We start from the raw sequence: 18,029 nt of genomic DNA, 5'->3' as shown, positions 1-18,029 counted from the left end.
GATGTGTTATTTGTATTTGTAAGGTGAAAGTAATAAATGCTACAAAGCCTTAAAACCCGTATATTCATTTTGAAACACTCTGTATTGTATTTATTATCAGAGACAACCAATTAGCAGCTATATTCTTGACACTATAGATAAAATATGTGACTTTATCCAGTTGAACAGGATGAACTGCAGAATCGGGTACTTCAAATAACTTCAAGTATGGGAGACTGATATCATGTAATTTAAATATTGTAATAGGAATATATTGCTGATAAGCTGAGAATAGTAATATTAATTTCTATTGAGGGATCCTTACAAAATATATATTGTTGTTTATTTTAGGAAGATGTTTACTAAGCAAGCAGTGTCACTAATTAGTAATTATTCATATCTGTCTCTCTTCCATTCTTATAAAATGTGTTGTACAGATTCGATAGAGACTGATGTTTCGTGGTCACAGGAATTTTGGTGCCACACGTCTGAATATTTGTATATTACAAACTGATCTGAAGGAAATAAAAAAAAAAAAATCACAGAAGATATTTCTTAGAAACTGAACTATTCTCTTCATGCCATGATAATGAATATGTTATTTTTACTACATTAGATGGAAAATTATAGCAACTTGACACAATTTGTGCAAAATGTAACCAAGAACTATAACAGATTAAAAAATATTCATAGAGTGAATAGTATTAAATACTCCATCCACTACTTTTGCAAATTAAAACATGGAATTGATTCGGTAGTTTAGATTAGTGGCAGAATTTCACACATAACCTGTGAGTCTAGTAGGTCAATCGCTTTGCATATATAAATTATCTTGTAGAACTTACTGAAATAACATGGCCCAGCTCATAAACAATGCATCATTGTTCAAAGTGCTGGGGGAGCCCACCTATCTGTTGGAAGTGACCATCTCTGTTGGTTAAGTACTAACTTGCTTTTGTGATACGGTAGTCAGAGACTACTGACTTATCAAATTGTTGGTCATATCAGCTTAGCATATTAATACGATTGTGTGCAGACTCGCCAGCTGTGGCTTACAAGTTCAGCTAGTGAGTAGGCTGTTTAACTGCCTTTCCCCTATAGCACAGTGGGGCCCCCATCACTACTGTTGCCCCTCTCTTCCCACCATGCGGTCTGCATAGGTACGGGCCACGTTAATTTGTGTGCACTCTACGTGTGTGTACAGTGGTTCCTTAGCTGCTTAGGATAATGTAGAAATGTAATGCGAATGTGGAAAAGAAAACGATGTGGGGATCAGCTTTATATCCGTGTTGTAGCTTCTCACTATTTAAACAACACATATCAACAGCTGCATATAATTGTACTTATATGCTAATCCACTTGATGTTATCAATATTTCGTTACATCTAGGTAGCTACGTAAGATCCATCATCGATAAATTAATACACATGTTTAGAACAAGAATGAAAGCAGTGTACTTGACATTATGTGTTGTTATGAAAAGAGCGTGGCGCGCAGTGGGCTTACCTTGCCTGCCAGCTCGCGACCAGCTGTTCTTCTCGAGGCCTGGCCTTTGTATTCTGCGCACTCCGTACTTCCCGCCACCGTCTTTCGTCTTCTTCTCCGGCAGTACATATTTCGGTAAGCCCTGTTTGCATCAGAATGAAAAGGTCGTCATTGAAATTTCAAAGCAATCTGCATCTAAACATATTTTGGCAATGTTTTATGCTACTTGTTAAGTATGCAGATGAGAATAGAGATTTACAAGTTAATCAAGAATGAAGGGACAATTTAGACTATAATTAAGTAAATAAGTTCACACCGAAATTGTACAAGCCCAAGTTTGTAACCTCTTTCAAATCTTCCTTCAAATAACTTATAAAAACTAGCAGTTAACTGTAAAATTCTACGGAATCCATAGTTAATCTTTGGAAAAAAAAGAAACATATAATGGTGTTCACACGTACAATATCTGGGAAATATCTTACAGTCACCCATTAGCAAACGATAGTGACCTGTGTAGTTGAGAAGTATTGTCCACCCAAGATCGAGCGAGGATTTGAGTTGGAGTTTGGGGGGGGGGGGGGGGGAGAGGGGGAGGGAAATTAATTTTAGTCCCAAGGGAGGAAGAAGGATGCAGGAAATTAAACACAATCTCTTAGGAAGCTCAAAGCTTTTAAACGACTCCGATTATTTATCAGAAAACAGACTAATACTACCTCTTTATGATAGGTACCTATCCTCATCGTAGTTACCTGAGAAAATGTAGTTTTAAAGAGATTTGTACATATTACGCTGCCTGAAAATTAAAACTGAAGCATTCTGAAGTGTAGGAGGAAACTAAATGAACTTTAGGGGTTGAAATGGTATGCGATTTTATTTCAGAGGTAACACAATCAGTTGAAATTTACAACGAACTTGGCAATATGAGCTCACTCGTCTGTATGACGCTTCCCTCCCACGACATCCCTCTCTCGTCTACATGCATGTAATGGTTCGGTCGGGAAGGGCGTCCCGTCTTGAGGCAAGATGACCCACGACTGTTTTAACTGATCCGTGATATCGAGGATACTGGTACTGCGGCGGACTTGACACCCGAGCTGGTGCCACACGAGATCTGTAGGTAACAGATGTGACCACATGCGTACTACAGCATCACGCAGACAGTTCACTGAGACAGGTGCCATGTATGGACGAGCGTCATCCTGTTGAAAGACGGCACGACCATACTGTGCTGGAGAGGTAACATGTAAGGACACAAGATGCCCGCGACATATTTTACTTTCCGAGTTCTTGATGGTTCCGATCACTATGATAGCAGGAGGCAGCTGTGCTTCTGCAAAATACTGGAAGAACGGGACATCTCCCCATGTCTCCACCACACTCGTCGACGATGGTCAGCGGGGTGGGGCAGTGCAGAACAGCGACTCATCGCTGAACACAATGCGACGTCGTTGGTGCAGTCCTTGCTTTGCGGTCACGGCACCACCCCAAACGCAGCCGTTTTTGATGTGACGTTAACGTCAGAATACCCATTGGACAGTAATTCCCTAGTCCGGTTGCTGATAGTGGCCTACCAATGATGTAGGATGACACAGGATGTTGCACGTTACAATGGTATGCACCCGACTGCACGTCACGTCATTACGCCAGGTGCTGGGGCTGTATAGCAATGACGCCTTCCCTTTTAACGTATTAAAATTTAGGTTAATATTTTTACAGAGTATGTTTATCGTGTTGTGTGATTTTTTACTAATGTTTGTATGCACACCACTGCTGTAGATGTATTGTACGTAATATGGGCGGCGCGTCTTGCAGTTGCCTTGTCCTTGCCAAGTAGCCAGGACGGCGCAAAGAAATGGGTGTGAATTCTAAAGGGGCCAAACTGCTGAGGTCATGTGTCCCTAGATTTGCACACTACTTAAACTAACTTATTCTAAGAACAACACACACACCCATGCCCGAGGGAGGACTCGAACCTCTGGCGGGAGAGGCCGCACGATTCGTGACATGACGCCTCTAAACGTACGGCCACTCCGCTCGCCGGCCCAAAGAGCAACGAATTAAAAGCAACCGGCCGTCATAGCAGCGACCGACAGCTTCACCTGAAAATCTAGTTACTGTAAGGGATGGAAAGCACTTTTCTTTTATTTGTATAGCTATCCGCCAATGTGTTCTACACTGTCCGAAGAGGGTGGTTGTTCTTGCATTTTTACCGCCATATTTGGATTATTGTCCGAGGGTAGTATACTGTCTTTATCTGATTAGAGGAAGACCGTTGCTACAGCGCAAGTCCCAACCAAGGAGGAAAAAGTGGTGAATCAAATATTCGATCTGAATGTAAATGATTCTCGCGAGGTAGTTGTTAATGGTTGATTTTGTTGTCAACGAAGTTTAAAGGCGAATGGGTGGATCTGGGAGTCCATTCGTAGCTAACACTGAACTTGACTTAATTTTATTTAGAATTTGGAATTTTAATGTGGAACGCAAATTATTGTGAGTGGAGAAGGTGATATTCAATTTGGTGTTAATTTTATGGTTTCCTTTCCCTATTTCGTGGAATTTTGAGTAGTGGCTCAGAAGAGCTCCAGGCTGTTTTCATAGAGTCCTGTGACGGAAGGCATTCAAAATAAAACAGCATTCTCTGAGCCTTCGTTCAACTTCTTCAGCAGTAACAGTGTGACTTTAAACAGTATCGTTGTTAAAGCGCGAAGAGGGAAAATAATTTTTGCTGTTCTAATTAACTTTAGGGAAAAAGTGGTGGCGGCATTAGACTTTTATTTTTGTGTAGGCGAGGTCTGTGAGTAGACAGTAGCTTTAGGGATAGGAAGATTTTTAACACTCTGGTAAAGTTACTGTTTCTATAAGCTGCACCTGAAGAAAGTAAATAATAATAAAATCATAATAAAAAACAACAAAGGACTAGAAGAAGGAAAAATGAGAGAAAAGTGTAAGCGAAAAGAAAATTTGACTTATCATATTTCTCATTTATTTCTACATTAAAAGAGAATTACCGATTTTGTGGTGAGTAGGCACCTAATGAAAGACATTACAGGTAGTACTTAAAATAGTATTTGAAGAAAGACGGGTTTTCGCATTCAGTTATTAAAGAGTCGGCTTCTGATAATGGATTTATACTTAACCAACGATCTCAAAAATAGCATTTCTTTGAGAGAGGAAACGAGAACTGGATGTCGAGTTATAGTAGTCATTCACAAAGAAAGAACTACTTAAAGATTATTAAATGGCTCTGAGCACTATGGGACTTAACATCTGAGGTCATCAGTCCCCTAGAATTACTTAAACCTAACTAACCTAAGGACATCACAAACATCCATGCCCGAGGCAGGATTCGAACCTGCGACCATAGCGGCCGCGCGGTTCCAGACGGAAGCGCCTAGAACCGGCTCTGAGCACTATGGGACTTAACATCTGAGGTCATCAGTCCCCTAGAATTACTTAAACCTAACTAACCTAAGGACATCACAAACATCCATACCCGAGGCAGGATTCGAACCTGCGACCATAGCGGCCGCGCGGTTCCAGACGGAAGCGCCTAGAACCGGCTCTGAGCACTATGGGACTTAACATCTGAGGTCATCAGTCCCCTAGAACTACTTAAACCTAACTAACCTAAGGACATCACAAACATCCATGCCCGAGGCAGGATTCGAACCTGCGACCATAGCGGTCGCGCGGTTCCAGACGGAAGCGCCTAGAACCGCTCGGCCCGACCCATTGTCAATTTTGATTTTCAGCAGTATTCCGTCAATTCTTCTGACGTGAATGTCTGGCAGGCACCACCACTGCCCGCAGTCATACACGGTGGCTACATTCCTGTCGCGTATTTCTGCAATACTGAAATGAAATGATGGTATGGCATTGTTGACCTGGATGTCCGGGGTCGGCCGCCAAGTGCAAGTCTTATTTCATTCGGCGCCACATTGGGCGACTTGCGGCCGATGATGAGGGCAACACAACACACAGTCCACGAGCGGAGAAAATCTCGGAACCGGCCGGGAATCGAACCCGGGCCCAGTGCATGGGACTCAAGCACGTTACCACCCAGCTAAGCAGGCGGTAATACAGTAGGAACATCCAGCTTCTCGTAGCCCTATTACACGACCTGGTTCAAGCTCAGTGAAGTGCTGATACGGGCGTCTTTGTAGCCTTAAAAGTGTTCTTGAACAGCATCGGCTCCATGTCCAGTCTCAAAGGTTTGTCACCACCTGATCTATTGGCAGGATTACCAGGCTGCTACCATCAATTATACTGCCGCCTATAAAACCGTGGGTAGGAAATGATTTTGATAAAACAGGCCTTCCTCGACTGAGTTGTAATTTTTAGTGATTCAGTGAGCAGTCTGCAGGCTGTGGGTTCAAAATGGTTCAAATGGCTCTGAGCACTATGGGACTCAACATCTTAGGTCATAAGTCCCCTAGAACTACTTAAACCTAACTAACCTAAGGACATCACACACACCCATGCCCGAGGCAGGATTCGAACCTGCGACCGTAGCAGTCCCGCGGTTCCGGACTGCAGCGCCAGAACCGCTAGACCACCGCGGCCGGCGGGCTGTTGGTCACTGTTACTTGTTGTGGGGCAGTGAGTTAATTAATAAAATATATTGTATTTGTTAGTTGATCACTGTCTTTTTACAAGAGCCTCAAAATTATTTTTGCGGTCAGCCAGAAAGTGCTGGAGAATACATTGACCATAGTTTACAGTCTGCAAGTTTACATTGTTCTTGCGCTGATTTGAAGAAATGTTTCTAATCTCTTTTCACTCAGCAGGATCAGGAAATACGATTATAAATAAAAGTTCTTGAACTCAATTTGATTCGTATATACAGTAACAGTTCACACGCAAAATATAATAATATTCCTGATGATGATAATAATAATGAAAATAATAATAATAATAATAATAATAATAATAACTAGTGCATAAACAGCTCTAGCGGCAGTTCAGAGGTGACCTCTGTGGTAACTTCCAGTTAAAATAAGCAATCTCGCTGACTTCTGATCATCAAAGTTAATTGCTCACGACAAAAGTGGAAAATAATCTCATGACTTTATATATACTAAGGTGGTATCTGTTGTTTCGGACATGTCCGAAAGAACAGATACCATCTTAGTATACATACAGTTAAGGCTCACCGGCCACTTGACCATCTTCTTCTTCTGTGCGAATGCACAAACAGTGCCCGAACTCTTATGGGAATCGGCAACGCGCCGCGAGTAATGAGTATAATCGGCGGGGGCACTACGAATGTAGTGCGGGACAATACGTTGAGAATGTGGGTTTCGCGGGAGGCGTGCCAGAGATAAATCTCTGCAGTCGCCCTATCCTCTGTGTACTCGGTGGCTCAGATGGATAGAGTGTCTGCCATGTAAGCAGGAGGTCCCGGGTTCGAGTCCCGGTAGTCGCACACATTTTCATCTGTTCCCGTTGACGTATGTCAACGCCTGTAAGCAGCTGAGGGTGTTCAATTAATTGTAATTTCAATCTCATGACTTACCACGTGGTTTTGTTAATATTATGGGTGGCACACTAAACAGTTACTTCCGAGAAATCTAAGTTATCCAGGACAGTGTACAGTCCTCATGAGTTCACTTCCTGTTTGTACCTGAAGCGTGCGTTTAGCATCTTACTGGCTGTGACGTCACCTGAGGCAGTCAGCATTTGACTGACGCGATTACAGCGTGTATTTAAAGCAAACCTGATTTGTACCCTCACAGTGGCGGTCTACCTAAGTACAACGTTGGTCATATCGTCGTTACTGTGTGTAACACCCCAGGAGCACATTACATTTTCATACTGGTCTCATATTTTTTATAAATGTAGCTATGACGTTAATAGTTATTTCTGTTTGTTTCTCACAGTTTTAACTCTGTGTATTTGTCCGTTACCTGCAAATCATGAATCAATATCTTACTATTGATGCGTTATACTGTTGTTTGTTGTCGTAGATCTGAAGATGGTTGTTAATAAACAGAAACAGGTAATCAGATAATTTCAATTTTTTGTGGCGATCGAGGATATTAAAATATTTAATAAATAAATTAAAGTGTTAGGAAGACGTTTCTGGAGGTAATTGTCTAGGGTATAGCCTTGTACGGAAGTGGACGTGAGCAGTAAACAGTTCAGACAAGAAGAGAATGGAAACTTTTGAAAAGTGGTGCTACAGAAGAATACTGAAGATTACGTGGACAATCGAGTAACCAATGAGGAGGTACTGAATCGTTTTGGGGAGAAAAGAAATTTATGGCAGAAGTTAACTAAAAGAAGGGATTGATGCGTAGGACATATACTGAAGTATCAAGAAATCGTAAATTTGGTATTGTAGGAGGTGCAGAAATTGTAGATTGATGCGATGGCCTGACTACTGGAAGCAGTTTCAAATGAGTATAAGTTGCAATGGTTATGCAGAGTTGAAGAATCTTGGACAGGGTAGCTCCGCATAGCGAGCTGCGTCATACCAGTCTCCGGACCGGAGACTACTACAACAAGATTTTTAAACGTCTCCTCGTTAACAGTCTTTTCCTCCTTCTCCTCCTCCTTATGCATTCAGTGACACCCACAAAGGAATCGTACTCTATACCTATCAAAAATATTACGATAGTGCTGATAATCTCGTTTTATGGTGAGGAAGACAGTTGAACTACAGATGGCGTTCGAGTAAACAAATAACCCTAGGAAAACTGAAATATCATTTCGCATGCAAAATGTATTCAGACCTAACATGTAAACAAAACAGTAAAAATAATTCTGAAATTCGAGTTTTCATTTTCAGGAAGTTGTGTATCATGTAAACGTAGCAAATGCTAACGGAGGGCTTTCTGAACTTTTCATGTAAGAAAGAGGTCACATGTGTTTACCACGATTAAGGTACTGTGAAGACTTGTAGAAAATGAGTTCTGACATGGAAATAAAACGTTTCGAGACCCACATATATCGAACGTAAATGGCTCGCCATTAAAGTAGTGACACAAAACTACAAACGGCATACTAAAAACTTCAAATGAGCGTGAAGCGACTACATGCTTGGATATGCTAATTTAACATTCCACGCCTACCACACAAAGAAAGTAGGAGTAATGGCATCTACATTCTGACAGCGGGTTGCTCTTTCAGAAATAGGATTTTAATGGTGTTTGTGATAACATTGTATTATGCCTTGTGTAAGAAGAAAAAAGGTCGCCCAGCACCTGTCGGAATTCGACAGTGGCAATATAATGGTGTATTGACACATAACTGTTCGATATCGTGCAGCTACGCCACGGACCTTGTGTCAGGAGATGAGCTTGTTTGCGGATAGGGAAGTATGCGCATGGACAGTACGATGACTTCTGGAATACCACGAGGGTTCAGCACTGCGGTCGTTGTTACGGCTTCCCTTGACGCAGCCGAAGAAATTCTCACAGGTACTGTTGCGCCCAACAATACTGGACACAAGAGTGGCCCCACGTCATCTGCTCGGACGAGTCCCGGTTTCACTTAAAGCGTTGTGATGAACGTTGCCAGACTGTATTGGTCATCAACACACAGGCACAGCATCTGGCGTGATGATATGGGGTATCGTTTGGTACACACCACAATCAGCTTTGGCTTGCACAATCGGTTGTTTCGACAGTAGCCGTTATATTTCTGACGTGTTAAGGCCAGTGGCTGCGTCCTATCATCGAAGTCTCCGTGACATCCTTCAGCAAGATAATGCAAGATCCACTGAAAACATATAGTCGTGAGTTGCCGTGAGAGTGGCATGCAACCGCTCGACAGCCACTATGATGGATGAACCCTCGCTCAGAGTTGAAGCATGACCGACTGTACACGTATCTCTCCTGCAGACGCAGTTCGATTCTTGTTACTGCCAGGTAAGGTAGCTCTCTGTATTAATAATGGCACCCTGTTTCTGATTGTTGAGTTAGATGGATCGTTACATGTTCCATAGATCATCGAAACGAATTTTTATCGAAATGTTGTGGAAGGAGTCAATTTACAGGATACGCAACGTGACAAATTTTAAGATTAATGAACATATTTTCTTCAGTCGTTCTGTTCATCCAACTACATTTAAAACCCAGGTTCCTTTCAAACAATAAGTCTTCAAACAAAAATTCGTTTATGGTATAGAAAGGCTTCATGTTAGATTTAAAGCTTCCTTGGTGCTTGTTAGCCATTTTATGTTATTGGGCAAGTAATAAAAAAAATGTTGACGGATACTGAGCTCCTTTCTGAGTCAGTTACAGCTTTAATGGAAAGTAATGAAGGTAATTTTCCATCTGTTATTCAAGGCATGGACACTACTATTTTTCTAATATTGTTGTGGATTTTCTGCGATGAATCTCAGTAGCGAATATATGTACTGTGAAGGCAATGTTAAAATAACTAATTCCCTAAATGGTTCAAAAATGGTGGTTCAAATGGCTCGGAGCACTATGGGACTCAACTGCTGAGGTCATTAGTCCCCTAGAACTTAGAACTAGTTAAACCTAACTAACCTAAGGACATCACAAACATCCATGCCCGAGGCAGGATTCGAACCTGCGACCGAAGCGGTCTTGCGGTTCCAGACTGCAGCGCCTTTAACCGCACGGCCACTTCGGCCGGCCACTAATTTCCTAAAGAGCTATCAACAACATGAATGCAGGGAACGCCACATGCTAACCTTACTGCTTGCTTTTGTGCACTCAATACATTTTTCTTAGTGATTAGCTACCCCAGAAAATCACTCCGTAACACGTTACTACTCTTAAGTGGAAATATTCAAAATATGTTAGGATACTCATTCGTTTGTTTTTCAAGATTCGCTGTCATCAGAAGAGTAAGAGTAGCTTAACTTAATTGTTGGAGCAGTTCAGTAACATGCTTCATCCAGTTCAAGTTTTTAACCAAAAAATTTGAAAAATTATGGCTTGTTTACTCACTGCTATTCATCTGCTAAATCATTTATTTATTATACAGAACTAAACATAGTGTGTCCTCAAAATTTTGGAAGCGTCTATTTTCAGACAGTCACTTAATAATTAACCTGAAAACATCATTAACAATTTCTTCTATTGCTTTCACTCTACTGGGATTTATTATAACACTAGTGTCATCTGCTAAAAGTGCCATTCTGCTTGTAGAATGTTAAGTGGAGAGTCGTCCACATACATTACGAATAGCAATGCGCTCAAAATTGTATGCTGCAGAATTCCCTTCGTGATTGCTGCCCCGAAATTAAAACTGACTCTCCGTCCAACATTTTTGCATTCTGTTTGCTAAAGATAACTCGAACCAGCTGTGTAAGTTCGTCATTACCATTTAACTTAACTTTTTCTTGGAGTGTAAAACATCTACGCAGTCAAACGCCTTGTAAAGATCACAAAAATACCAACTGCCGATTTTTATTATGTATGGCTTCAATTATTTGATGAGTAAATGTATAAACAACTTTCTTAGTCGAGCAACCGTTCTGGAATCAAATTATGATACGCTAAGCAAACTGTCTGTAGTTAATTGAGAGACTACTACTGAGTATATTTCTTTTTCGAATATTTTGGCAAAACGTCACTAAAGAAAATAGATGAAATTATTTAAATCTTTCGTATCTCCTTTGTTATATAGGGATATATAATAATGGCATACTTTAATCTGTCTGGAAAAATTCCCTGTGCAATTCATGCATTACGTATATCATTAATAACAATACTTATTAAATTAAAATCACTCTTCAGAATTCTGTCTGAAATTTCAACAAAAGCATAGGAGCCTTTGGCTTTGTTAACTTTTATATTATATTAATTTGCCGGCCGGTGTGGCCGAGCGGTTCTAGGCGCTTCAGTCTGGAACCGCGCGACCGCTACGGTCGCAGGTTCGAATCCTGCCTCGGGCATGGATGTGTGTGATGTCCTTAGGTTAGTTAGGTTTAACTAGTTCTAAGTTCTAGGAGACTGATGACCTCCGATGTTAAGTCCCATACTGCTCAGAGCCATTTGAGCCATATATTAATTTCCATAAAGGATGTTGATGTTGACGCTACTTCTAGTTCCCTAAAGTTTTTATGGATAACATTTTTAACACATCCTCTTGTTTATTCGGTTGAATCATTTATTCCTATTTTTCTGCTACATTTAGAAACTGATTGTTAAAAACACTCGCAACTTGTGAATTGTCAGCGATATCGTTATTATTCAGTTTAAATGTGATAGTATCTAGTACAATAACACGTTGTCCTGTCTCGCATTTAACACTATCGTTTATGGTTTTAATCTAATTAGCTGGATAATTAATTTTTATCAGGATCTGTACATTTATGGAGATTTTATGGACTTTCCTTGCCTTTGTAGAATGCAAGCAACGTCATACCTTGACTTATTCTGACCTTTATATGACTTTCCCTTTTCCTGTTATATGACAATTCCTTTCAGTTAACTACGGCCTTATTTTTCAATGGACTTTCCGGATAACTTTTTAGAAAACTTACTCTCAAATTTCGACACCAGTTTATTGTGGGATATATCGAATATCACATATCATCTCTATTCACGTATACCACATCTCATAACAACTACTGCAACTTATTATTAAAACGTTTAATATTGTTTTCTTTCTGCTATACATTACGCGGTTTATAAGTAAAAATTAATTATTATATCCTTGGAGGTGTTGTAGTTGTAATGGCCTGCAATTTACTTTATGCTTCTAAACTGCCTGACACAAAAAGTGAAGCACCTGGAAAGGGAAGAAACGAATTAAACCTGACAGTTTGGGAGCGTATGTAATGTTATTTCAGTGATTACAAAATCCAGTCAAATTTACCACGAACCTAGGAGCATACGCCCACCCACTATCATTATGATGTTGCAGCCCCTCTGGGCAGGATGCAGTGGTTCAGTTGGGACTGGTGTTATTAAGCTGTTGTAACCTCTTCTGGGGAAAGCTGGCCCACAACTGTCGCCACAGGTCGTCGATATCCTGGATAATGTTACTGGAATGGAGTTCACATCCTTGCTGGTTCCACACACGTACTATCGCAAAAAATGGTTCAAATGGCTCTGAGCACTATGCGACTTAACTTCTAAGGTCATCAGTTGCCTAGAACTTATAACTAATTAAACCTAACTAACCTAAGGACATCACACACATCCATGCCCGAGGCAGGATTCGAACCTGCGACCGTAGCGGTCGCTCGGTTCCAGACTGTAGCGCCCAGAACCGTACTATCGCAGGCCGACAGGGGAAACTTTGTGGCCACGAAAGCACCTCAAAACAACACAGGAAATTCATGGAGACATGCGCAATGTGTGGACGAGTATTATCCTGCTGAAAAATGCCATCTCGATATTGTTGTGTGAAAGGTAACAATCCAGAATGCCTGAGCGTACTTCGGCGCTATTCATAAGCAGTCTGTGCTTCCCGGCCACAGCACCGCCCCAAACTCAGCCGTTTCTGTTGCATTGGTAACGGCGTCCAACGCAGGGGACGATAATTGCCCAGTCTAGCTGCTACCGGTCTCCGACCAATGATGCAAGAAAACACACAATCTTCCAGTGAGTTCATTACCTGGTCTCGGATGCCAGAAACAGGTGCGAAGGGGTTAAGATGTGCTTGGTGCATAGTAGAACGATCCTCCACTTTGGTGATCAGACATGGCAGACTGGAACGTTGACTACGTTTATTGCTGCTCTCACTTTTCCATGCAGTCCAACATCTGGATAGTGTCACATCTGAATGCCTCAAGAATCTAGATATTGCATGATTGGACCAGACCCACAACGAACCACCTTTCAAATTCTGTCAGGTGCTGATAACTCTGTCTCAGACGAGTAAGCGACATCTGCGTCCTTCACATTGGTCATTCAACATCTGACGTTGTTCACCCCCCCCCTCCCCCCCAGTTATATACCCTACCAGGTCTGGCAAAAGATTAAACAGGAACAACACTAATGCATTCTGGTGGTCGCTTTACCTGTCGCAGAGAATAGCACCTGTAATCATTTACATTCCCGCCGATGTTGCGTACGTGAAATATACTGGCAATCGACCGTGTCTTGTGGATTGTTCACTTTTTTTGTTAGGTAGTGTATGTGTGCGAAATGTGTCGTGAAGGTTTCGCCTTATGTACTGTTAAATCCAGTATGCCAGACATTGATCATATTCTGTAACACATTCACCATCATTAAGGTTATCCACCGGAAAAATGGACGATAATAATGCTGAAGGCCTCCTCCGTATTTTCCGTGCATTGCAGCCCTCAGAGATACGCATCCATGTTTTGCAATATCGTCTACCCACCTCTCATTAGGCCTTAGTCTCCGTCTGTTCTGACCATCCATTCTCCAAATTCTTCCATAACATACTCCTATTTCTTTGTTATGCTTAACTATTGGACACTAATGTACTGCAAGATATCTATGATCAACTCAGTCCAGTTACACTGCTCTAGGCGGAAACTAGAATGAAAAAAGTAGTATGTGCGTTTGGATAAACTTTCTCAACCAATGAACATCGAGTGTTACGCTATTTAAATATTCAGTTTCCAATAGGCTTCAACATAAATGAGAAATATGAGCAGTAAAGGTCTTATTTCAAAACAGCGTGTTTTAACGGTTTTTCAAGCACATTTCTTTGATTCTCGACAGAGGTTCTTTACAGTAGTTCAGAGCTGTTCGCAGTTCAAAAACGGTTCAAATGGCTCTAAGCACTATGGAACTTAACATCTGAGGTCATCAGTCCCCTAGACTTAGAACTACTTAAACCTAATTAACATAAGGACATCACGCACATCCATGCCCGAGGCAGGATTCGAAACTGCGACCGTAGCAGCAGCGCGGTTCCGGACTGAAGCGCCTAGAACCGCTCGCTGTTCCCAGTAATCTAGTATTTACCAACGAAAATATCTTATTCTCACGTTTCTTACGATTTATTGCGTTTATTTCAGTAACGTTCTGTGAACTAGACTGTGAGCACACAAAGTTCAGAAATTTATTTTATTCCTCGCGTATAAACTACGTCAGCGCAGTAAGTACGGTGACGGCTTGATCCAAAAACTGTAGACAACAGGTGTGCATTCAGTCATTCTGTTGTGAGCAGGCAGTGTTAAGGAGCGGACACGGCGGCCGCAGTGTGTCAGCGTTTTAGTGTCACAAATCGCAATGGAGCAACGTCTCTAAAGCAAGTGATCAAAACAGTCTCCGAAACGTTTTGAAGATGAAAAATGTGTGCACAAAGTTTGTCCCGCACGCCCTGACTCCCGAACAGAAACGACGACGGTTGGACATCTGCCACGACCTGATTGAAATGCAGAATTTTTCTGAGTCACCACGAATGATGAAATTCGATGTTATCCAAACGAACCTATCAGAAAACGACAAAGTGCAGAAATTCATATGATTGGTCAACGCTTTGACTAAATAACCCACATAAAAGCCAATGTGACGCGCGACTATCCGAAAGCTGGTGTGTTCTGACACTTTCACACGATTGTGTTGTGTCTAGACAAGACAGCCTAGACACAATGAGAGGAAGCCGAAAGGCACGCGCTAAGCCAAAGCATGGTGCGTGAGGTCTGAAACAGGATACGTTATGAATGCTATACAGAAAAGTACGTAGCTTCTGGAATACTTAACTTTAATCCATCCTTTTGGTACATCTGGAGATTGTGGCGATACAAGTGAGACTCTTTAGATACATGCAATGTTACTAATGGCGCCTTGCTAGGTCGTAGCCATTGACTGAGCTGAAGGCTATTCTAACTATCTGCTCGGCAAAGGAACGAGGCTTCGTCAGTTTAGTCGCTAGCTACGTCGTCCGTACAACTGGGGCGAGTGCTAGTCCGTATCTCGAGACCTGCCTTGTGGTGACGCTCGGTCTGCGATCACACAGTGGCGACACGCGGGTCCGACATGTACTAATGGACCGCGGCCGATTTAAAACTACCACCTAGCAAGTGTGGTGTCTGGCGGTGACACCACAGATTGTATGAACGTCCTGCGGATTTTACTCAAGTGCGGATAGACTACGCAGAACACCTGAATCATTAAAAGCAGTGTCTTAACGTTTCTCTATTTTTTATTAATCCACTTTCGAAACTTTTTGATTGGCGGTATATAACAGTAGTGATCCGATCCATAACCCAACAAAATTGTCTGCTAAGCTTATACGGAAATTGAGATGAGCAGAAGACCTGTGCGAGCCAATGATTCATCATGTTTTACTAGTTTGGTAAAGAAACCACGTAATGTAATTTTAGATACTAACGATAGCCTTCTTACATTTATATAAATTTTGAGAGACTTGTCAACTCGCTGATCTATTTACCTGTCACCTTACTATTGCGACATTCCTGCCTGTTAGTATCCAAGCGCAACGTTAATGTAGTTTTCCTCGGATCTATGGAGGGAATGAAATGGGGGCACTAGCACCCCCTCCACCTCGCTATACGCAAGTTGTCAGGGAGGGAGAAAAGTATTGCCGTCAATACAAACGGGTGGAATAAAGGATGCCATTTCAGTCGGAAGAATGTAGACGTCCTACGCAAGGCCAGGCAACAAAACGGAGAGTTTTGAAAGGCGACTGATGTGACGGGAAATCAAGCTGTAGGTACTGATTGATGTAGCAGCCTGAAGTTATCAATATACGAGTGATGATCAATAAGAAACACACATAAAAAACCATGATATATAGTAGATGAGTATGCCTCAGTATCAACGCAGTAAGTGAAATTTGCACTCATTCTCTCAGACAGCAGCATCCATTCCGATAACAATCCGACTCTAGAAAATAATTGCGTAAACTCTGCTTCCATTGTTATGAATTGATGTGTGTTTTCGCACTGGTATTTCTTCATAGTATCATATGAAAGTGCGATGGCGCAAAGCCTGAACGGTATGGTGAATGGTGGACCACCTAACAAGCACTTGTCAATGTTTTTTAACTAACAAAACCCTCAAGATAGTAATACCGACGTGATCATCCTCATGAAGAAGTATGGCATTTGCAACATTGATGGCATTTTACAATGGACGTGAGTCAATTCTGGTAGTATTCATCCACAGCTTGCAGCGTTTTCGAACGATCCAATGTAAAAAATTACACTAAAAGAATACCCCACCTATTAGAATACAATCATCATAACCACCATCATCACCTGTTTAACTTCTATTATCTTTATATCCACATATTATATTTACAAAAATCATTGTATGTATGTATGTTTGTTCCACATCTTCTTAGAAGCCACTGGACAGGTTCTGACTAAACTTTGGACACAATCTGGCAAGAAATACTGTAGGATGTGAGATACACTTATTACCCGTATGGTTGTGGATGAAAAGCGGGTGGCACAGAAGAATAACTCAGGAACGTCTGAACCAACTTCAACCAAATTTTGTATGTATGTTACCGGCAAAGTGTCAAATGAAAGAATTTTATATAATGCCTAGGCAATATATAGAATGCTTAGAACTTTTTGGGAAGTTTTTAATTTAATAATTTTCGCAGAAGTCTATAAAACACCTGAGTGTTTTACCAAATGTGTAATACACACAGGCAAAGTATAAAATTACAGTGGAATAACTTGTTCAAAGTAGCACAGATGTTTATGAAAAACTCTATGTTGTGATGAGTTATATTACCATAGAGTATGTAGTAGACAACCCGCCAGGTTAACCAAGAGCGCTAATGCGCTGCTTCCTGGACTTGGGTAGGCGCGCCGGCCCCGGATCGAATCCGCCCGGCGGATAAACGACGAGGGCTGGTGTGCTGGCCAGGCTGGATGTGGTTTTTAGGCGGTATTCCACATCCCCCCAGGTGAATACCGCGCTGGTCTGCACATTCTGCTTCAGTTACACGACGTGAAAGCATCTTAACACATGGCACTGTTCCATCGATTACACTAGATACAGACAGCTAGGGTACACTTATTCTGTCCCGAGGGGTAAGGGGTGGTGGCAGGAATGGCATCCTGCCACCCCTTAACATTAACATTGCCAAATCCGTACCTAACCAAGCCGAACCTGTGCAAGCGCCGCATAATGGCGCAAGCGATAGAAATACAGTGTCTAGTAGACAACTCCTTTGTTATCCTGTATCGCCCGTCTTGGCCAATAGATGAATTAGTCTCAAAGTATGAGAAACAACTCATTACCCGGCATGTAAAATGTAAGTGCATCACATATTTCATTCAGAAGTTGTACCAGTGTTCCCTAGACGCTCGTTACACTGTACTTCTTCATTAACCAATAACGACGAAGCTGCTTATTTTTACAAACTTAGCCATAATTACGCCCCTCATCTTTTCGTTACAGCGATCGCCTGTTAGGAAAACACTGCTCCTAAAGAACTATTCCTCTCATTGTCTGCAACTCTCTATAAAATCGTTCTTTTATTGCAACTGCCGAATCATCAGTCATAACATTTTCACAGTCATCATGTGCAGTCTCCATTTTAGCGAAAGTGAAACTGTGACACAACTGAGCTCCAACTGAACTGGACTGAAACTGTTACAACAATGATGTGGATCTTTCAACTGTGAAAATATTTGAATTATCTTTCTTTCATACTTTGCATTTAATGTAACCGGC

At 41.6% G+C, this 18,029-nt stretch overlaps 1 protein-coding gene across 1 annotated transcript in view; it reads right to left on the bottom strand.

Moving 5' to 3' along the window:
• LOC124545109 (rabphilin-3A) overlaps positions 1–18,029 on the bottom strand; it is a 1,015,241-nt gene that overhangs the window by 184,404 nt on the left and 812,808 nt on the right. Inside the window, exon 8 of the mRNA XM_047123925.1 lies at positions 1,486–1,606. Within this exon, the coding sequence (XP_046979881.1) occupies positions 1,486–1,606 (121 nt within the window). The remainder of the gene's footprint in view (positions 1–1,485; positions 1,607–18,029) is intronic.

Source organism: Schistocerca americana, chromosome 8, assembly GCF_021461395.2.
Source record: "Schistocerca americana isolate TAMUIC-IGC-003095 chromosome 8, iqSchAmer2.1, whole genome shotgun sequence".
NCBI classification, from domain to species: Eukaryota; Metazoa; Arthropoda; class Insecta; order Orthoptera; family Acrididae; genus Schistocerca; species Schistocerca americana.
Note: the sequence above shows the minus strand (reverse complement) of the source record. Positions and strands in the feature narration are given on the sequence as shown.